Consider the following 22,516-nt stretch of genomic DNA (forward strand, 5'->3'; position numbering starts at 1 on the left):
TTTGAGATACAGTCACCCCCCTATAACACTGTTGATTTTTTCGTTTTATATGAATTCCATGTTGTACGAGTCACTTGAATTTTACAAATACGTGAGCCGTTCACAGCCCGGCACACGTATTTGTAAAATCTAAGTGACTCGTACAACGTGGAATTCATATAAAACGGAAAAATCAACAGTGTTATAGGAGGATCGACCGATACCTTAAATCAGGATCATATTTAAAAATTATTTACAAGACTTATCGGAAACGTTACTAAGTATCTTATTCCGGAGAAGACATCTCGCATTTTCTCCGGAAATATAATCGGAAATAATTAATACTTCTTACAACTTATATATTTATTAAAATGAGACTAAATTAATCCACTCTTTAACAATATAACTTCATAGCAATCTTCTTTATTCCGTCTTTTATGATTGACGATTACGCTAATTTTTTACATTAAAACTGATCAGAAAAAAATCATTATGTTATGCAGCAAATCAACCGTTTAGTGGTTGCATGCCAGGATACAAATTGTGGGGTTATGACATTTGTATTCGATTGTACAAAGAGAGAAAGAACTGGTTTGATGCTTCTGAGGAATGTGGAAAAGGACGTGGATATTTATTTACTCTCAGTATTGATCCCGATATATCCATACAAGATTTAAATTCTTCATTTGATTTTGGTAAAATAAATATTTCCTTTTTTTCTTTAGAAAAAAATATATAAAAAAAAGATTTTTATAAAGATTTATTGTTGCATTTTACAGAATTTCCAGAGATGTGGCTCGGAGGATATCGAAATATTGGCCGTTTTCAATGGTTAGCTTTTTATCCAAATATTATAAATACGTAAGTATAATTTTGTTAAATTAAATAAATTATGTTTTATATCAATAAAAAGAAAGTCTTTAATAATTTATAACATTAATATATCGTATTATTTAAAGTTACATTCCATTTTTAATTTATTTATAGAAATCCTCGAGTTGGGAATATCCAGTAATATACTATTTATTTAAATTTTAAATTTAGAATATCATATATAATTTAGTCAGCCAAAAAGTAATATGGTGCTTTAATAGAAACCAAGATTATTCACTGTAATCAAATGTAACTAAAGCTACTACCATCCATTTTCAATGAGAAATTTGAAGGGTTCAGCCGATTTAAGTCGGGCTCAAGAGAAATCTGACTGTAATTACAGTCAAATTAATTCTCTTTGGAAATGTTTAAAGTTTTTCCAAACATTTTTTCTTTTTTTCATTTCAAACCCAAGCTCAGATTGAATACTCTATGAATACCCGAATATGTGCCTTTGCACGGATAATCCAAGAAGGTGCCATTTACGTGAAGTTGTTGCATTCGGTGAATTAACTACTTCGAATGTTAAAAAAAAGTAAAAGAAACTAAAATACATAAACGAGATTTCATAATATTTAGTGCTCAGTCGACGAGTAGGGTCACTCTCGAATAGGGTAGAACAGTTGCATATCTATAAGTATAGAGTCATTCTGCCATACAGAGTAATAGACTTTCAGCCAAATAGGATATGCTAGAGGTTTCGCATCGCTGTTTAATTACTAAAGTTAGGAGTAAAGATGATGAAACTTAAAAAGATTTATCGATGTCCTTCTTCCAATGTATCGATTTATGCTCTATAGTGGGCCACGTGGTTAAATCTTTGGATGAAACATCCGTTGGTTTCATTTCATATGGGTCCCATTCAATAAAAGAAATTTTCTCTTTATATGTTATGGCTTCGTGAAGCCATAACACGCTACTGTAAGTAATTCTAAATTTAGGTAGTTTTCTACATGAATATGTAGTTTTCATGTAGAGCAATCGAATATATTTTTCAGTAATTAAACCTATAAAATTTATTGTCGTAATCATCATTTTCTTCTGGATTATTTTAATTGTTTATTAGATTATAACATTATATTACAGATCAAAAGAAGTTCGAATATATTGGGGCAAAGACGAGCCTATATTAGATAATGATTGTTTAAGTGGTGAAATGAAAGAAGGAAATCTAATACTTTATAGCAGAGGATGCCACGAAAAGAAATCATTTTTGTGCATGCACAAATTCTTCCGCAAAGAATATTTACGTAAGTAATTTGTTATCATTAATTACATTAATTAATGTTATCATTTTATTGAGAGAATTGAAATGTTCATCACAACAGTGACTAAATCCTCTTAAAATTAAGTTGAGATATTGTAAAAGATGGTGTATGTTAGTTTTTCGTATTTCGATATTTCACTTGCTTTGGGGTTAACCACTATCGCCTTTAGTCTTTCAGTTGGTTTTTCTTTGTCTACAACGAGTGATTCTCCATTCTATTCATAAATTATATTTATGAATGGAAGTGGAGTGATGGGATATGACAACCCAACACATGAAGTTCAACCGTAATGAGCTGCGGCGCGAAGAAAATGGAAGGTGTAATGTGATGGGATTCAAAGTTCTGGACTTAAATAACTTATAGAATTTAAGAAATTATATGATTTAATCTTATACAACATTATTATTATTAAAAATGAAAACTGTAGCTAATAAATTACTGTTTATTTTATAGCACACAGGTGTCCAAAACAATGGAAGAGCTGGCCTTCCGTAAAAAACTGTTATAAAGACACAAATAATTCAATGACATGGAAGGATGCTGGAAATTATTGTAAGAATCAAGGAGGAAGATTGGCCACTTTGAATACGCTTCAAGTAAATTCTTTCGTTAAAAATTATATATCACAACACGGCTGTAATGGTACATCAATCATTTTATTAATTCATTAATTAATTTGTTAAGAACGCCTTAATAATAAAGAGTTTCTTTTCAAGATTGGTGGATTGGACTTCGAAGAACGAAACACGGATTCATTTGGGAAAATAACGAGATTGTCCGATACGTAGACTGGGATAGAAACACAAAATTTGATTTTAACAATACAGCTGGATATTTGAAATGTAATGGCTACAATATGTCATGGTCATTAGACAATCCCAATAAGAAAAAAATGGGAATTTGTGAGATGGAAATGAATAGAGGTAACAATTATAAAATTCTTAATTTAATCTATAATTATAATTAAATACTAATAAAATGAAATTCATTAAAAAAAAGGAAGAGTGCGGACAAAATTGGAAAAAGTTTCGGATGGTGTTTTCAAGTGTTCTTCTAATAAAAGATTTTACAAGAGTGTTGCGTGGTATAAAGATGGAATTATTGTTAGAGGAAGCCGAGGATTAATGAATATCGACGACGATTATTTAAATTTAACAGAAAATTTACTTTATACAAATAAAATTCTAGAGAAAGGCCATCGTCAAGGTTATTACTGGTGCGAGATATACCAAGAAGATCCATTTGTATCTGTTACATCTAATAAAATGCTTTTTACCTACAAAAGTATTTAATTTAATATAAAAATATATAAATTTGTCACGTAACGTAATTTAATATCCTTTGCCAAATTTATAATTTCTAGATATATGGACATTTAGCGGAGAATTTATTTCTTTGAAGATCTTCAATCACTTAGATCCAAGCACTTTAGAATATTGGAATGAAGCTGTGAAGATTGGAGAAAGAATTGAAAAATATCTATTGTCGAAATTGAAATTTCAATCGGCTGTTTATGTTAATAAACTCTCGCGTGTATCGTAGGTATTTGAATTAATACACTTTAATAGTTTCTTTAATATATTATGGCATAATCATCATAAAAATTACGATATTCTAGGCAGAAAACGAAAGTAGAATTCCTAATATATTTTCAAGTTTCTATCAAAAAAAGTAGTAGAAAAAAGATAGATAAAGAAGTATTTATGAAGAAGTTACGAAATTTTATGATCTCTAACATAAATTCAACTTTAGTAATGAAAAATTTAAATATATTACCTGAGAGTTTGAAAATCAGAAATACAGGTAAGTCCTAGAAATTACATCTGTTGTTTGTATACTGCCGAGGGAAGATGTCTCTTTGGGAGGACTTTCTTACGGGAAGCTGAGTCCTATTTAGATGTTAAACACGCGAAGAAAACCCGGAAAACTTCCAATGTTGGTGAGGTGCGAACCCGCGACTAACTGCCAGTGTTTAGTAACTTTATCCACTCGGCCACTGGTGGGAATTCCACTCGGCCATTCTTTCAATCAGTTTTATTGAATGATTTGAATTGGAATTTATAGGGTAGAGACCCAGCTGGAGTCTGCTTTAATTAGCTGTTTTTTTTTAAAAAAAAGTTTGACTTCAGTAGATCAATAGATTTAATCGACATTAATGAGTCCAGGAATCTAGTTACAGGAGTCCAGATAGTATTCGAATAAGATGAATTTTTTAAATTAATCACGAGAATTTTTATAGTGTTAAAAAAATCAACTTAAAATTATTAAAAAATATTTTTTAATGTTGTTAGATGGTTGTTTTAGAGAGATTACTGAAATAGAAGGACAGACTTTAACTTGGCCAAGAAAATATTTCGGTGAAATTGCTCTTCCCGAAGAAAATTGCATCACAGGTAAGTTTATATTTTGTGGATTTTTGGACTGCAATTTGTGGGGATGCATAGGACAGCAATTTGAAAATTGCAGTCCTATGCATTCCCACTATCTTCCCTCGTTTCTTAATCTCGAGATGAAATGTGGAAAGCTTAGGACCCGAAGGTCCAGATTAACTATAAACGAATTTTCCGGTCTGCGTGACTTTTAAATGAAAATATGATCAAAAATTGCACCTCGGCATTATGACGATGCCACAGTAATTTTTCGATTTTTTAAAAAAAAATTAATTTTATCAATATAATTTATTACGTATTTAGAANCTGTTGATTATTCCGTTTTATATGAATTCTATGTTGTACGAGTCACTTAGATTTTACAAATACGTGTGTCTGGCTGTGAACAGCTCACGTATTTGTAAAATCTAAGTGACTCGTACAACATGGAATTCGTATAAAATGGAATAATCAACAGTGTTATAGGGGGGTCGACTATATAACATTAAAATAATGTTTGAAAATATTCGTTCACAACGTGAATGATTTTATAAGAATTTACTTGTTTGAGCATCCCGTGTTGCCGGGGGAAATGTAAAGATGTTGTAATGGGATAAAATTTTCTTTGACTACATAATGGCGTGTAATGTACTATCCATATAGATATATCAGCGATAACACAAGAAATCTCATTGGATGGTTGCAACGCAACACGTGAATGGTTTCCTATAGAAATTTCAAGAATATATTGGTACTAACAGATGAGCCCGGTGTTGCTCCAGGATTAGATTATAGCCGATCTTACCAGTTTTCACCGGGTGTAAGAATTAATTCCTCCATCTTCCGAGGTTAATTAAAGAATTTTTAGATGGGGTTAGAAATATGTTCGATTTTCCGTAAAAACACAAAAAAACCGCATTTAAAATAGTACAGTAGAAGCCGAGTTCTTAAGGATAGTCCTTAAATCTCTCCCTCTCCCCACGGGGAAGAATTTCCAAAATCCTTTTTTTCATACATGCATGTTTTCTTCACACTATTATGTTTAATTGTGTTTGAGTTTGCATAAGTATACTACCGATTATTCAACGACCGACCTCCCAGAACTTCTTTAATTCGGACAAAATTACATTGTAAATGCCCTCAACTTTCGGAATAGATCATTGGACGACCACGGATGGTATTGTGTGAGAGGTGCACTTTTTCGGGACGGGTTACTTACGTTTGAAAGTTGGCCAATTAAGTTCGAACAGTTTCTTAATCCAATCGGATCAGGGAAAGAGATGGTGAAGATTTTTCGGGGAATGGTACGTCCCACATATGTCGTGCCTCTTCCCTCACTAACCGGCCTCACCTCTGAGGCTTGACCGAATGCACAATGGGTTTGCATTAAACCCCCCCTCTTAGTGTTCACTGGGCAGAGAAAATATGTCCAAAGTAGTATTTTAAGCTGAGACTAACTCTAGTAAATGTTATAAGGATAAGGATAATCCTTAAATCTCTCCCTCTCCTCGCGGGGAGAGGGAGAGATTTAAGGATTATCCTTAAGAACTCGGCTTCTACTGTACTATTTTAAATCTACTTTTAATATTTTAATAAATTCACAATCAATTACAAAATTTAATTTAAGACATTTTAAATAAGAAAATTTCTTGGCCATTTTTCTTAAATAGAAGAGATCATCTATTCAACGTGTCCTTCTTTCAGAGTGGTACTACTACTATAATTACGACCAGTTTAATTATCGTAAAAGTACAAAATTATTAGGCTCACTTTGAAAAATGTGAGAAATACATTACCGAATCCTTCTACACCGTGACATAAACATAAAGCTCGTTATTATAACAAATTATTCGTAATTGTAGGCTTAATCGTCTGTGTGGCACGCTTAGGGAATGGCTACGTTAGACACGCTTGAAAAATAACAACCGGTTTAACTCTTGTAAAAATATAAAGTAATATTAAGTGTATTATATCATAAAAAATAGTTTTTTACAAATTTCAGTGATTTCAGACTTATGGGACTCCCTATATTCCTTTGTGACAACAGGAAGGTACTGGAAGTGACATCAAATGGCACTCTTAAGAATTGGTATGTTTGAAAGGTAGTTACTGCAGATTATGGAGGATTTACGGTATGTATCGTATTCCCGTGCATAAAAGAATACAAAAAACAAGCTTTTATACACGAATAAGTTCTTAGATGAGAGCACGATCTCTTATTTTCGGGTACACATTGGCATTGCAATACGGTGCCAAAAAACAAGCTAGTACACTTAAGAAAGTAAGGTGGATGCTTACCTAGTTAAAGACAGTTTTAGTCTACTGTAGACTACAATTTCGACAATGTTAAACAAATACTGTATTTATAATTAACATAAAAACATAAATATTTTGCTAATTTTACGATACTAAAATACAAAGGTTAATTATCACTATAGATAAGTCCAATAACACATTACGAATTAATAAGTGCCGAATTTTTCGTAAGAACAAACTAATATAGTCATATGTCATTCATTTCGGTTTCTATAATATATAATCATCATAAATTGCGAGAAAGGTCGAAGCCACATCATTGCATTATTGCGTGAGAATATACAATTCATCAAATCCCGTGTTGACAATGGCACGTCTGCAAATCTTATCACGCGACATTTTCATATATAATTACTACAGTAACATTTCAATAAAAATTCTAACAATAAAATCTGGTATTTTAAATCAAGAGAACCCCCAAAAACTGTTTAAATTTCATTTAAAATACATATGCTTTCTACCTCAAATTATTAGTGTATTGCCCCTGTACATCATACTTTTCCTGTTAGCAAACTTATGAAGAGTTCCTCGAAGAAAGAAACATTTAAAACAAATACAAAAGTGAATAACACTTCATAGATAACAACGTACAAAATACGTAGACCGGAGGGAGACATTATTAGAAGGCACAATAGGTATCTCACAGAGTGACTGTAAGATACCTATTGTGCCTGTGATCTTTTCTTGCAAGAAGTCGTACCACACGTCTACGAACGTTAGGACTTCACAACAGCAAAGTACAGAAACGTCGAGAAATGCAAAATATTCGGGGGGTTTCTACGTATGGATGATAGTGTGTATGTGTATTGTGAGGGAGTGTGTACGTGTATGTGTGTATGTGTATGTGTATTGTGAGGGAGTGTGTAGTGTGTATGTGTAGTGTGAGGGAGAGGAGCACGGTATTTTTCACCTTCATCGAAGCTTAATAACTCTTGCACTTTTTGTCGAAAATTTCTGAAAGTTTGCAAGGAAGTTTGTGTATTAGTGGAATTAATGCTGTTAAATTTTGATGGTTAAAGGTAAAGGGAATGGGGAGATAAAGGGGGTCGTGTGTATCTCCAATAGGGAATTTGTAACTTTTTATAAAACCTATTCCTACCCACAAAATTAATCTTTTTGTCATTTTATAATAATTAAAAATATAAAAACTTTTAATAATAAAATATCGTAATACATGACGCCACACACGCAGTTTTACATGTTGCTGGAAAAGTTAAGCAACTCGTTGCTGGAGTTTTTTCTTTTCTATCGATTTAATATGATGTGTATTATGAGGGAAACTTATTTAGAAACTCAAAATACACATCACGTTAAGAAACTATAGTTAATTTAATAACTATTTTTAGATTTGTATCGTTCTTTGTCATAAAGATGCTTCCTGGACTTCCACTTGAAATATTTCTCGCTGAAATTTTAAGCTTATTAACAGTTTCCCACATCTTATCAATTTTGCTCACTCCAACATTCTTTTGTTTATTGTCTCCACAAGTGATTCTCCATTAAGTTTTTATTGGATGAAAATTATTCACTCAGTTATTGTCCTAACACGAGAGTTTCTTCATTCGAAGAAGGAAACTTTGAAGTGAGGGTCAATTAATTCGGAAATATTCATATATATCAATACGAAAAGAATATCGTTAGTCAAACTGTACTCCATTTTAATTATTTCCTTTTTAATTAAAAAGGATTCAGAATATTTACGATCGATTGTCATACAGTAATTACTTGTAATCGGGTCATACTTCGAAATTACACAAAGAAGATTCACCCTAATGTGATTCATATTTGTTAAAATAAAATATAATCAGTACTGCATTTAATGCTCTTAATTGGGCAAAGTGTAATAATATATTTTAAAGCATTGATTGCAAATTATAAAATGAATCAAATCGAATTAATGGAATAAGGTAATGCAATACACGGACAAAATAAACTTTAAAGTTATGTAAATTATAAAATCTAATTAACATTAGACAGATTCAGGAAACCCGTTAGAAACTTCCTCAACCTGTTCCATACAAGTTAAACTTCCTTTCCAGTTAGTAAACGGCAGTTTTTCTCCATTTTATATATTGTAAATTAGAAAATACCCGCAATGTACCGCAATTGATACAAGGACGTGTCATCCATAATAGACAGAAAATGTAGTATAAATCGAACCTGCAATAACGGCCACCTCTAAATAGCGGTCAATTTTTTTAACAAAGATTACAAAATAACCTCTAAACAACGGACCATTTTTTATTTTACAGTCAGCGGCCTTCGTTTAAAGGTTTCATAATTACAGTAAAAGTGTACATTCAGTCAGTCCTCAAAAACTTAAATGATATTTTGAAGACATTAATTAAAGTATTAGAAATGAATTATGAAAATACTGTTAAAAACAATACCGTATAACACGCGTTATAGGAACTAAAATTAAAATTTCCTTGCGGTTTCATAATCTTTATTGAATGTTTATTTATTTATTTATTTATAAGAAATTAAAAATATTCAACTGAACTCAGTTTTCTCCATTCTCAGAAAATGTACAATCAAGCGGATTTGGTTTTGATTAAAGCAGGAAGGAAATTAATCCCTCGTCATTTATTCACACTGCTACTTGTATACAAGGCATTTTAAACACGATAAATATTTTAAGAAATGCAATTTAAACCGAACTGTAAGCTAATTTATTTTAATATTTACATTGCCATTTTTTAAATTTATACTTTGTAAATATAAACCTGTTCTTGTCAACAGATTATATTTCGATAATATTTTTATATTATACCATTGACAATACTTCAGGTAAGTGTGAGATTTTCATTATACTCAATCTTTTCTTATGATTCCGGACGGTCGAAAATCTAAGAATCTTTCGTACAGTATGTCGGGCCTCCTCCTTCCTCGTGAAAAAAGGCCCTCTTAGTGCTTTTTATGTCTATTTTTCGAAAGATTATTGGTGAGAAAATGCTAATAAACGTGAACAATTAGATATTATTAAGATTTCTTTGACATAGATGGACGAGTGTGCGTTATTATATATTGCGTAACGGATAAAACAATTCTAATAGATTTAACTTTAGAATAATTTAAAAGGAAATAGAGAATATTGAGTAGAAAATCAAGATCAATAGGGCTGTCTAATGGTTTCATTAGTGAGGACTGAAACATCTTTGACACGTAGAGGTAATACAATAATAAGAGGGGTACCATAACGAGATAGTTCGTTTGATTAAGAAAATACAACTTTATGGCATTTGTAAAATGTATGGTAAATGCAGAAAAATACAGCAATGGAAGAGCCATGATTCATCATTTGACTGTAACAATGATTTTATCTTATTCTGAGATTAGATAAGAAAACAGAACTTCCTTAAATGACAACTAAAAGCCGTAATGTTCAACAAATACAGGATGTATAATACAATTAATTAAATAAAATAATTTAAAACTATTATTAAAATTTAACAAAATAAAACGGAAAACTCTCTCTCTCTCGCTTTTATAAAATTCTTTCTACAAATTATTTTAAAACATACGTTTAAATTAAATATATTTTCTATATTTTTAAATATTAACCAAATTGTACAAATTTCTTTCTTATTATTTTCTATTTATTATAATTTATCTTTATTAATTTTAATATTAAACTACAGAGATTCGGCCACGTCCAAGCCAAGTAAGTGCGATTATTTCCGAATTTTAAAAATAAATTCTTTCAATACAGTGTAATAAGAACACTTTATTTCAAAAATAACATTAAAATCATTATTAATTAACATTTATTTATTTATTACGCGTACAATAATGTAACATAATATGATGTAACTGTACAGTACGAATTTTAGTTTATTCCCTCATTCAAAAAGTTCTGATTCTTCACAGGATCTCTCTGTGAAAGTACCAGTCGAACCCCCTATAACACTGTTGATTTTTCCGTTTTATATGAATTCCACGTTGTACGAGTCACTTGAATTTTACAAATACGTGAGCCGTTCACAGCCCGGCACACGTATTTGTAAAATCTAAGTGACTCGTACAACATGGAATTCATATAAAACGGAAAAATCAACAGTGTTATAGGAGGATCGACCGATACCTTAAATCAGGATCATATTTAAAAATTATTTACAAGACTTATCGGAAACGTTACTAAGTATCTTATTCCGGAGAAGACATCTCGCATTTTCTCCGGAAATATAATCGGAAATAATTAATACTTCTTACAACTTATATATTTATTAAAATGAGACTAAATTAATCCACTCTTTAACAATATAACTTCATAGCAATCTTCTTTATTCCGTCTTTTATGATTGACGATTACGCTAATTTTTTACATTAAAACTGATCAGAAAAAAATCATTATGTTATGCAGCAAATCAACCGTTTAGTGGTTGCATGCCAGGATACAAATTGTGGGGTTATGACATTTGTATTCGATTGTACAAAGAGAGAAAGAACTGGTTTGATGCTTCTGAGGAATGTGGAAAAGGACGTGGATATTTATTTACTCTCAGTATTGATCCCGATATATCCATACAAGATTTAAATTCTTCATTTGATTTTGGTAAAATAAATATTTCCTTTTTTTCTTTAGAAAAAAATATATAAAAAAAAGATTTTTATAAAGATTTATTGTTGCATTTTACAGAATTTCCAGAGATGTGGCTCGGAGGATATCGAAATATTGGCCGTTTTCAATGGTTAGCTTTTTATCCAAATATTATAAATACGTAAGTATAATTTTGTTAAATTAAATAAATTATGTTTTATATCAATAAAAAGAAAGTCTTTAATAATTTATAACATTAATATATCGTATTATTTAAAGTTACATTCCATTTTTAATTTATTTATAGAAATCCTCGAGTTGGGAATATCCAGTAATATACTATTTATTTAAATTTTAAATTTAGAATATCATATATAATTTAGTCAGCCAAAAAGTAATATGGTGCTTTAATAGAAACCAAGATTATTCACTGTAATCAAATGTAACTAAAGCTACTACCATCCATTTTCAATGAGAAATTTGAAGGGTTCAGCCGATTTAAGTCGGGCTCAAGAGAAATCTGACTGTAATTACAGTCAAATTAATTCTCTTTGGAAATGTTTAAAGTTTTTCCAAACATTTTTTCTTTTTTTCATTTCAAACCCAAGCTCAGATTGAATACTCTATGAATACCCGAATATGTGCCTTTGCACGGATAATCCAAGAAGGTGCCATTTACGTGAAGTTGTTGCATTCGGTGAATTAACTACTTCGAATGTTAAAAAAAAGTAAAAGAAACTAAAATACATAAACGAGATTTCATAATATTTAGTGCTCAGTCGACGAGTAGGGTCACTCTCGAATAGGGTAGAACAGTTGCATATCTATAAGTATAGAGTCATTCTGCCATACAGAGTAATAGACTTTCAGCCAAATAGGATATGCTAGAGGTTTCGCATCGCTGTTTAATTACTAAAGTTAGGAGTAAAGAAGATGAAACTTAGAAAGGTTTGTCGATGTCCTTCTTCGAATGTATTGATTTGGGTGGGCCACGTGGTTAAATCGTTGGATGAAACATCCGTTGGTTTCATTTCATATGGGTCCCATTCAATAAAAGAAATTTTCTCTTTATATGTTATGGCTTCGTGAAGCCATAACACGCTACTGTAAGTAATTCTAAATTTAGGTAGTTTTCTACATGAATATGTAGTTTTCATGTAGAGCAATCGAATATATTTTTCAGTAATTAAACCTATAAAATTTATTGTCGTAATCATCATTTTCTTCTGGATTATTTTAATTGTTTATTAGATTATAACATTATATTACAGATCAAAAGAAGTTCGAATATATTGGGGCAAAGACGAGCCTATATTAGATAATGATTGTTTAAGTGGTGAAATGAAAGAAGGAAATCTAATACTTTATAGCAGAGGATGCCACGAAAAGAAATCATTTTTGTGCATGCACAAATTCTTCCGCAAAGAATATTTACGTAAGTAATTTGTTATCATTAATTACATTAATTAATGTTATCATTTTATTGAGAGAATTGAAATGTTCATCACAACAGTGACTAAATCCTCTTAAAATTAAGTTGAGATATTGTAAAAGATGGTGTATGTTAGTTTTTCGTATTTCGATATTTCACTTGCTTTGGGGTTAACCACTATCGCCTTTAGTCTTTCAGTTGGTTTTTCTTTGTCTACAACGAGTGATTCTCCATTCTATTCATAAATTATATTTATGAATGGAAGTGGAGTGATGGGATATGACAACCCAACACATGAAGTTCAACCGTAATGAGCTGCGGCGCGAAGAAAATGGAAGGTGTAATGTGATGGGATTCAAAGTTCTGGACTTAAATAACTTATAGAATTTAAGAAATTATATGATTTAATCTTATACAACATTATTATTATTAAAAATGAAAACTGTAGCTAATAAATTACTGTTTATTTTATAGCACACAGGTGTCCAAAACAATGGAAGAGCTGGCCTTCCGTAAAAAACTGTTATAAAGACACAAATAATTCAATGACATGGAAGGATGCTGGAAATTATTGTAAGAATCAAGGAGGAAGATTGGCCACTTTGAATACGCTTCAAGTAAATTCTTTCGTTAAAAATTATATATCACAACACGGCTGTAATGGTACATCAATCATTTTATTAATTCATTAATTAATTTGTTAAGAACGCCTTAATAATAAAGAGTTTCTTTTCAAGATTGGTGGATTGGACTTCGAAGAACGAAACACGGATTCATTTGGGAAAATAACGAGATTGTCCGATACGTAGACTGGGATAGAAACACAAAATTTGATTTTAACAATACAGCTGGATATTTGAAATGTAATGGCTACAATATGTCATGGTCATTAGACAATCCCAATAAGAAAAAAATGGGAATTTGTGAGATGGAAATGAATAGAGGTAACAATTATAAAATTCTTAATTTAATCTATAATTATAATTAAATACTAATAAAATGAAATTCATTAAAAAAAAGGAAGAGTGCGGACAAAATTGGAAAAAGTTTCGGATGGTGTTTTCAAGTGTTCTTCTAATAAAAGATTTTACAAGAGTGTTGCGTGGTATAAAGATGGAATTATTGTTAGAGGAAGCCGAGGATTAATGAATATCGACGACGATTATTTAAATTTAACAGAAAATTTACTTTATACAAATAAAATTCTAGAGAAAGGCCATCGTCAAGGTTATTACTGGTGCGAGATATACCAAGAAGATCCATTTGTATCTGTTACATCTAATAAAATGCTTTTTACCTACAAAAGTATTTAATTTAATATAAAAATATATAAATTTGTCACGTAACGTAATTTAATATCCTTTGCCAAATTTATAATTTCTAGATATATGGACATTTAGCGGAGAATTTATTTCTTTGAAGATCTTCAATCACTTAGATCCAAGCACTTTAGAATATTGGAATGAAGCTGTGAAGATTGGAGAAAGAATTGAAAAATATCTATTGTCGAAATTGAAATTTCAATCGGCTGTTTATGTTAATAAACTCTCGCGTGTATCGTAGGTATTTGAATTAATACACTTTAATAGTTTCTTTAATATATTATGGCATAATCATCATAAAAATTACGATATTCTAGGCAGAAAACGAAAGTAGAATTCCTAATATATTTTCAAGTTTCTATCAAAAAAAGTAGCAGAAAAAAGATAGATAAAGAAGTATTTATGAAGAAGTTACGAAATTTTATGATCTCTAACATAAATTCAACTTTAGTAATGAAAAATTTAAATATATTACCTGAGAGTTTGAAAATCAGAAATACAGGTAAGTCCTAGAAATTACATCTGTTGTTTGTATACTGCCGAGGGAAGATGTCTCATTGGGAGGACTTTCTTACGGGAAGCTGAGTCCTATTTAGATGTTAAACACGCGAAGAAAACCCGGAAAACTTCCAATGTTGGTGAGGTGAGAACCCGCGACTAACTGCCAGTGTTTAGTAACTTTATCCACTCGGCCACTGGTGGGAATTCCACTCGGCCATTCTTTCAATCAGTTTTATTGAATGATTTGAATTGGAATTTATAGGGTAGAGACCCAGCTGGAGTCTGCTTTAATTAGCTGTTTTTTTTTAAAAAAAAGTTTGACTTCAGTAGATCAATAGATTTAATCGACATTAATGAGTCCAGGAATCTAGTTACAGGAGTCCAGATAGTATTCGAATAAGATGAATTTTTTAAATTAATCACGAGAATTTTTATAGTGTTAAAAAAATCAACTTAAAATTATTAAAAAATATTTTTTAATGTTGTTAGATGGTTGTTTTAGAGAGATTACTGAAATAGAAGGACAGACTTTAACTTGGCCAAGAAAATATTTCGGTGAAATTGCTCTTCCCGAAGAAAATTGCATCACAGGTAAGTTTATATTTTGTGGATTTTTGGACTGCAATTTGTGGGGATGCATAGGACAGCAATTTGAAAATTGCAGTCCTATGCATTCCCACTATCTTCCCTCGTTTCTTAATCTCGAGATGAAATGTGGAAAGCTTAGGACCCGAAGGTCCAGATTAACTATAAACGAATTTTCCGGTCTGCGTGACTTTTAAATGAAAATATGATCAAAAATTGCACCTCGGCATTATGACGATGCCACAGTAATTTTTCGATTTTTAAAAAAAAAATTAATTTTATCAATATAATTTATTACGTATTTAGAAAAAGGAGAACCCGTCGTTAGAAAATGTCTGGGAAGTTTTACCGAAGGTGCTTATTGGAGTCCCATAAACACGACTTGTTCAACGAAATTATCAAATCTCACTTATCAATTAAAGGATTTAGCTAAGGTAAGGAAATCACTTCTGTAAGAAATAAGTACAATTTATTAAATAATTATATAAATTTTACTTTTTAGACCGGCAACCGAATTATTCTTCAGAGATTGTATAGACTAACAAGTCACTCATCTCAGATGAAAGCTATAGACTTGCATTATGTGGCACTCGCCATAGAAAATCTCGTTTTTCAACAGAATAAACAAGTACGTAGATATAAAAATATTAAGATATTTTAGTTTATTTATAATTATATCTTTTAAACAGGATCAACAGATCTTGCTTAAAGAAATCATACCGATTGTTAATAACTTAATGGACGTAGATCCTTCAGTAACAATATCGGCTCAGAATAGAGTTAATGCTTCTTCAAGGTAATAATCATAAATTTAAAGTACCATTAAAGTTTTATAGCATACGTTCACGTTAACGTTTCCATTTTAGAATAACTGCTTCTTTGGAAACAATACTGGAGAATAATAAGAATCCAGTAAATATATCCGAATCAAAATTGATCGTTGTTTCGTCTCGTTTGGATACAACAGGAGTATTGTTAACTGCTTCTGATGATACACTGAAGCCTATAAATGAAGAATTAGATGTACTGGAGACGAAATATCTCGTAGGAATACGATTTCCGAAAGAGATAACACAAAAGAGATTTTTAAATAATTCTTTAGTTAATTATATTGTTTACAGAAATGGCTCTCTATTTCTTACCGGTCGACACAATAAAGCCATTGTTAGTTTTATACTTTACGCACAAATTACTGGCGAATCCGTATTGTTGTTAGAAAACGAAAAGATTGAAATATTCTTCGAAACTTTTCGGGTAAATAAATATTTTAATAATAAATGAACGAAATAATGATAAAATTTAGATTTAGACATTACTTGTTAAATAATAGAGAGGTTGCGGCCGAAGTTCAAACGTTAAAGTTGTACGGCAAGCAGAAGTACATGTTTGACGTTTGAACTCCAGTCACAAACTCTCTAATAATTCAAATTTTTTTGCAGTCCCATCAACTTGAATTATCTAAGTTATACTGTAGTAACATTTTTGCTCAAACTTTAATCATATTCATCTAATAAAAACAGTAAACTTTTAGGAATAAATTTAACATATCCTAGTCAAGAAAAAAAAATGTTTTATAGGTTACTAGATGATGTGTGGTATAATCATATTGCTAATATATACATGACATAGTCTGTATTATATTTGATTTTTTTATAGTTTAATAATTATAAAAATGGAAGCGAGAAGTGCGTGTTTTGGGATTATTCCTTAAATGAAAGAACTGGTGGATGGTCGACGATTGGCTGCGAATTAAGAAACCGAAGCGAAAATCATATTGTATGCTATTGTGATCATATGACTAATTTTGCTATTCTTATGGTAAATTAAACATTTGTACTAGAAACCTAGAAAAAAATATATATATACAGTCGATCCCCCAATAAACTGTTGTTTATTCCGTTTTATATGAATTCCATGTTGTACGAGTCACTTAGATTTTACAAATACGTGAGCCGTTCACAGCTCAGCACATGTATCTGTAAAATCTAAGTGACTCGTACAACATGGAATTCATATAAAACAAAATAATCAAGTGTGTTATGGGAGGGTCGACTATATATATATTAAATTTTATCACGGAATTTTCTACTTATATTATAGGACATGGATACTGAAAATGAAGAAAATGTAACTCATGGAGTTATCTTAGATGTGTTGACGTATTTTGGCTGTACATTGTCTATAATTGGACTATTGCTGACATTAATTACATTCATTTTATTCGAGTAAGTTAATTAACGTTTCTTCATTGTTAGAACATATGTAAATTTATTAATTTTTTTTTTATAATTTTTGAATTAATTTGTCAAAAGTTCTGCAATATTTATTTTACCTTTAATAGATATTAAATTTTTAAAGACGAATACAATAATTAAATATTTATTATAAAAGTATTGTTGACTCGAAGTTTACAGTAGCATTATTCATTATTCGTGTTTGAAAGTTAATTTTTTTTAAATAACTTTTTCAATTTTAAAAACTATATTAGAAGTTTTATACAGCATAAAGATGGCGATGTCCGAATAATAATGATGGTCGAGACCAATGAGCTAGAATATTCTACATAGAGTGGCTGTAGCAACTCCATGTTTAAAGAAATTGAATACACGTCCGCCATTTTATTTTTAGTCAAGGGGCGTGCCATTTGTTGTATGTAAAGGCAAACGAGCTAGAATATTCTAATTCGTTGTGTAAAAGTGTGCAAAGAAAAGGTTTTAATCCTTAACTGAGATGGTGCGTGTCAAAATGATCCTACTTAGAGTTGTTTTTTTTTTTTAATTTTGAAAGTAGACAAGACGTTTGTTTCTTTAACCCTTTATTTCGATGTTTCTAAACAAGATAAAATATTCTGTAGCGATAAAGTAAATGCATTTGTAAACATTCTTAATTTTACTTCCTCGGCTGTTATGTATACATTACATAAGGGAAAGCATTGGAATTGTCTATAAGGAGCATTGACGCTATTAAATTTTGATATTTAAAGGTTGAAAGGATGGAGAGATAAAGGAATGTCGACCTTAACGAAGAAACTATTCGTTCTTTTTATAATAAAATCTCACAACAACCGGCATGTTTTCTTTTTCTATTTTTGATGGGAAAATGCAACATTTATTCCATTTCCCACAATTATTAGCTCGTTATTATCTCTTATAAGGGTTTTAACTTCAACAATGTGGTTCGTAACACGAACACTATATTCTGCAAAAGAAAAAAACACTGTCCGAAAGATATCAACAACGCATTGAGTATGGTACGGATCGGAATAACCCGAGCACATTATAAATAAGCAATCATATGGCTGAGAGTAAAGCCATTCAAGATCCTTGTACTTATGTTATAAAAATATTGGTATATTGAAGATTAAGTACTAAACTCATCACTTTAAAGAAGGTAAGATCAGAGTTTATAATAATTAAACGAAATCTAGAAAATAGCTAAATTCGAGATGAAAAAAAAATCTAGATTTATATCCCTAATCTAATTGCCTAAATCTCAAATAGAAAGGAAATAAAACAATCTATATTTAGCCTAGAAAAATAGATTCTAAAGTGACAATCTTGCCCAACACGTGGCACAGATTTTAACGTTTTGACTAAAAACAAAATGGCGATCGATAGTACCCGTCGTTGCTACCGAGAGCGCTGTATCTAAGGTCATCACGGTCACTTTATATAGTATTTTACAGCTTATAAGTTTAAAAGAATATCGAATTAACTTATGTTTTAAACGACTTGGATTCATTGAAATTCTTTTGATGAATTAAAGAAAATGAAATAATGTATTAATGTATTTTCCAGAAAACTGAGAAAAGGCACAGTAAGGAAGGTTCTGTTTAATTTGTCATTATCTATCCTCTTCAGTCTGATAGTGTTTGTATCCGGCATAAATCAAGTTTCCTCAAAGGTCGGATGCATCCTTGTTGCCGCGCTGCTTCATTATTTATTGTTAGTTTCTTTATGTTGGATGCTAGTAGAAGCCTTCCAACAATACCTGAGATTAGTCAAAGTATTTGATACGTATGTCCCGAAATTTATGTTAAAAGCAACGATTTTTGCTTGGGGTAAGTAAAAATTGGTGATATGAGAACAGCGTTTTAAATATTCAATTAAGTTAGTATGTGTTTTGTAAGGAATTCTGTAGTTAATTTTTTATATTATTATTATTGTTTTTTCAAGGGTTTCCTATTATCGTTTCTATTATAATCGTATCAGTTGATTATAATCTGTATTATGGAGGAAAGAATTAGTAAGTGATGATGATCTATAAAATTCTAATTGCAATTTATTGCTGCAATGGATTAAAGTAATATGGTTTCAGTTGTTGGCTTCAGATAGAAGCCTTTCATTACGGATTCCTTCTACCGGTTGCAATCATCATGACCATCAACATAATAATATTCTGCATGGTTATATATTCCATCACGTGTGGGAGGAAAGCCATAAATCATAATCAATCCGAAAAGAAAATGATTCTTGCCAGGTTGAGAGCCGCAATATGCATTTTTACTCTATTAGGTAAGCATTTTTCTTGTTTATTTATTTATTTGTAACCGGCAACGTTACACGTGGGCGATCTGCCGAAGAGGATGCCTCCCGGGAAGATTTTCTTTGGGAAACTGACCCGTAGGCGCGTTATCCTGTGGATAAAAAGGACAATTGCCTGGGCACCTGCAGGTGGTCCCAAACCAATTTTTTTATAAGAAAATTTTTCTCCAAAAATTCCCCCCCCCGAAGAAAAATGTCTGAAGTCGTATGGGCATCCTAATTCAAATTTGCCCGGGCCTCATAAAAATATAACGCGCCACTGAACTGACCTACTTAGGGGTTACAAACATGAAAAAAAAACCCAAAAAGCACGTGGCCAGCCCGGTTGGCGGGGGTCGCGAATCCACGACCAGAATGCAATAAAAGCCACCGGTAGCGTTTTTCTTTGCCGATAATGTTTTAACTCCACAATTATTACAATGAATTGGTCTTGTTTTCAGGATTATCCTGGACATTCGGATTCTTTACAATTAAAAGTGCCCAATTAGTGTTTAAATACTTGTTTACCATATCAACTACTCTTCAAGGATTTGTCATATTCGTATTCAACGTAAGTCTTATTTTCTAATTAAAAATAATTTTCAGTGTATTAAAAATATTTGAAATATTTCAGGTAGTAGACGATAAATCCGTTATGGAATTATGGGAACAATTTATACGCCGTAACGTAAAAGTCAGTATTGAAGTTTCGTATCGAACGAAAGATTCGTTAATAACTACAGAAAAAGTGTCATAAAATTTTTTTTATTAATATGAAATTAATAAAGGCAATCAGTTTAACGTTGCTATTTACATTGAATTTATTAAAAATACTATAAACTTGTAATAAGCGTGTGTATACCTTACGACTTTTACTTTCCTGGCTGTTATGTATACATTACATAAGGGAAAGCATTGGAATTGTCTATAAGGAGCATTGACGCTATTAAATTTTGATATTTAAAGGTTGAAAGGGTGGAGAGATAAAGGAATGTCGACCTTAACGAAGAAACTATTCGTTCTTTTTATAATAAAATCTCACAACAACCGGCATGTTTTCTTTTTCTATTTTTGATGGGAAAATGCAACATTTATTCCATTTCCCACAATTATTAGCTCGTTATTATCTCTTATAANTTCCTGGCTGTTATGTATAGAACAACACGGGAAAATATTGGAATCGTGTCAATTAACCCTTCTGGATTTTTGAAAATCTCCACGTTTAACCGGAAGAACGGCTTCTACTGTACTATTTAAAAAGGACATTAATAATATTACATTAGAGAGGGACGTATATCTACCGGGGTATTTATTAAACCAACTCATAGCCTATATACCTGCAAGCTCTAATGATCCTTATAAATATAAATTAGCAGTATTTCGAGCATTAGTTAGGAGGGCTTTTTTTATACTGCGAAAGTATAATAGACAGGGATGCAGAAATAGAAAGAATCATGCAGGTAGCAGAAGCATTGAGTTACAAGAGGAATGTTATAAAGGGGATTATCAATAAATTAGAAGTTGGTACAGATATAGTATCTGTTCGAGGTCCATCTACATACACGAAATTTACATACAACAAGCGCTTAGGAAGCATTATGAAAGAAATCGCAAATATAAAAGATACAAGGATGGCCTTAAAAAGAGCTCCGAATCTGTACAGAATACTTAGAAACGATAAAGGGGTGGTTAAAAAAGAAGATATGTCGGGTGTATATAAGATCCCATGAGAGAATCAGATATAATAAATAAAGAATATGTTGGGGTTATTACTAGAAACCTAGGTGTAAGGATAAAAGAGCACAGATATGATATTAGAAAAGGTTCTAATGCCACAGTATTGGCTCAAATGGCACAAACGGAAGGTTCAATAGAACGATGGGATGAAGCAAATATCCTGAAACAGATACACTCTCCGACTTTGACAAGAACGGCTGAAAAGTTAGAAATTTATAGAAGCAAACTTAAAGGGAATTGCATCAAAGCAAGAGATGCAGAGGGACGACTTCCTTCCGCACGGAAGTATGCAATTAAAAACTTAAAATAAGAGCAGGAACTTTAATATTATTTGGTAGTAAAAACTCTGTATAGTTAAGTAAGCAATATTAATATTTAGTATTAACAGTTTGTCTATTAAGTTAGAGGTATTAATATTGGGTATTCACAATTTGTTTGTTATATTTGACTATTTTATTTTATTTTTAGTATTAGCAGCATTTGTATTAATTTTATTTAGCAATTTGTATTAAATTGTATTAGCAGCATTTGTATTATTTGCAAACATTATTTGGCTATTAATAGCTTATATGTGTCGGTTATTAATATTTGTATTTTGAACTTGTTCTATTTTTGAAGTGTTCTAATTAACCTGATGATGATCCATTGATTGGATCGAAAACGTTTGTTTTATGAATAAATCTCTCAGCGAGTGATTAAGTTATTATTTTCTGCTGAGTACGCTTCGGTTGTTTAAATAGATCGTATTGGACCTGTACCAGTAGCGCGTTATAGCTTTATGGGAACCCCAAACGAATTTGAATTAAGGGCCCCAAGTACAGTGTTGACTTCTGTGGAAACATTTTCTTATAAAAGATTGGTTGGAGTTCTCTCTGTTGGTAGGATCCCCAGGAAATTGCGCTTTTTGCCCATAGGATAACGCTTCACTGATTTGCACGATCGTCAACAAAGTCGTAAAACTATCGATCAATATAATTTGTTTAGAATTGCTAAAAAGAAAATTCGATAACTTGCCGAAATTCCTTCGTCTCTTTTCTCCATGGCCTTTTAGGAATGTTAGAACAATAGGAA

The 22,516-nt window shown here is 31.1% G+C and overlaps 2 protein-coding genes across 2 annotated transcripts; both read left to right on the forward strand.

The window, feature by feature from the left end:
• Window positions 1-222: 222 nt before the first annotated feature.
• On the forward strand, window positions 223-13,586 carry LOC111624436. Its single transcript, XM_023367274.1, has 14 exons — window positions 223-674; window positions 759-840; window positions 1,939-2,102; window positions 2,574-2,762; window positions 2,837-3,043; window positions 3,120-3,404; window positions 3,484-3,658; window positions 3,739-3,923; window positions 4,412-4,513; window positions 11,169-11,360; window positions 11,445-11,526; window positions 12,617-12,780; window positions 13,252-13,394; window positions 13,515-13,586. The coding sequence occupies exons 1-14, from the start codon at window positions 506-508 to the stop codon at window positions 13,584-13,586; spliced, it is 2,211 nt and encodes a 736-aa protein (XP_023223042.1). The 5' UTR covers window positions 223-505.
• Window positions 13,587-14,481: 895 nt separating this feature from the next.
• On the forward strand, window positions 14,482-20,593 carry LOC111624425 (adhesion G-protein coupled receptor G6-like). The gene is made up of 13 exons (XM_023367257.1): window positions 14,482-14,601; window positions 15,090-15,191; window positions 15,492-15,619; window positions 15,688-15,813; window positions 15,875-15,981; window positions 16,052-16,439; window positions 16,842-17,003; window positions 17,286-17,410; window positions 18,983-19,245; window positions 19,361-19,430; window positions 19,503-19,699; window positions 20,170-20,279; window positions 20,343-20,593. Exons 1-13 carry the CDS (start codon window positions 14,502-14,504, stop codon window positions 20,463-20,465), a joined length of 2,001 nt encoding a protein of 666 aa, XP_023223025.1. The 5' UTR covers window positions 14,482-14,501; the 3' UTR covers window positions 20,466-20,593.
• Window positions 20,594-22,516: the final 1,923 nt, after the last annotated feature.

Source organism: Centruroides sculpturatus, unplaced genomic scaffold (assembly GCF_000671375.1).
Source record: "Centruroides sculpturatus isolate CEXI.00-Female unplaced genomic scaffold, Cexi_2.0 scaffold397, whole genome shotgun sequence".
In the NCBI taxonomy this organism is placed as follows: domain Eukaryota; kingdom Metazoa; phylum Arthropoda; class Arachnida; order Scorpiones; family Buthidae; genus Centruroides; species Centruroides sculpturatus.

What these genes read in the sequence shown, in the direction of transcription:
- LOC111624436 (XM_023367274.1), top strand. Translation starts at nt 506, where the DNA reads ATGCCAGGATACAAATTGTGGGGTTATGACATTTGTATTCGATTGTAC. An exon ending in AATGCTTTTTACCTACAAAA is followed by an intron (nt 3,405 to 3,483) that starts GTATTTAATTTA and finishes TATAATTTCTAG; the next exon opens with ATATATGGACATTTAGCGGA. An exon ending in TATCCAAATATTATAAATAC is followed by an intron (nt 11,527 to 12,616) that starts GTAAGTATAATT and finishes ATTATATTACAG; the next exon opens with ATCAAAAGAAGTTCGAATAT.
- LOC111624425 (XM_023367257.1), top strand. Translation starts at nt 14,502, where the DNA reads ATGAAGAAGTTACGAAATTTTATGATCTCTAACATAAATTCAACTTTA. An exon ending in AGAGTTAATGCTTCTTCAAG is followed by an intron (nt 15,982 to 16,051) that starts GTAATAATCATA and finishes TTTCCATTTTAG; the next exon opens with AATAACTGCTTCTTTGGAAA. An exon ending in TTGTCATATTCGTATTCAAC is followed by an intron (nt 20,280 to 20,342) that starts GTAAGTCTTATT and finishes GAAATATTTCAG; the next exon opens with GTAGTAGACGATAAATCCGT.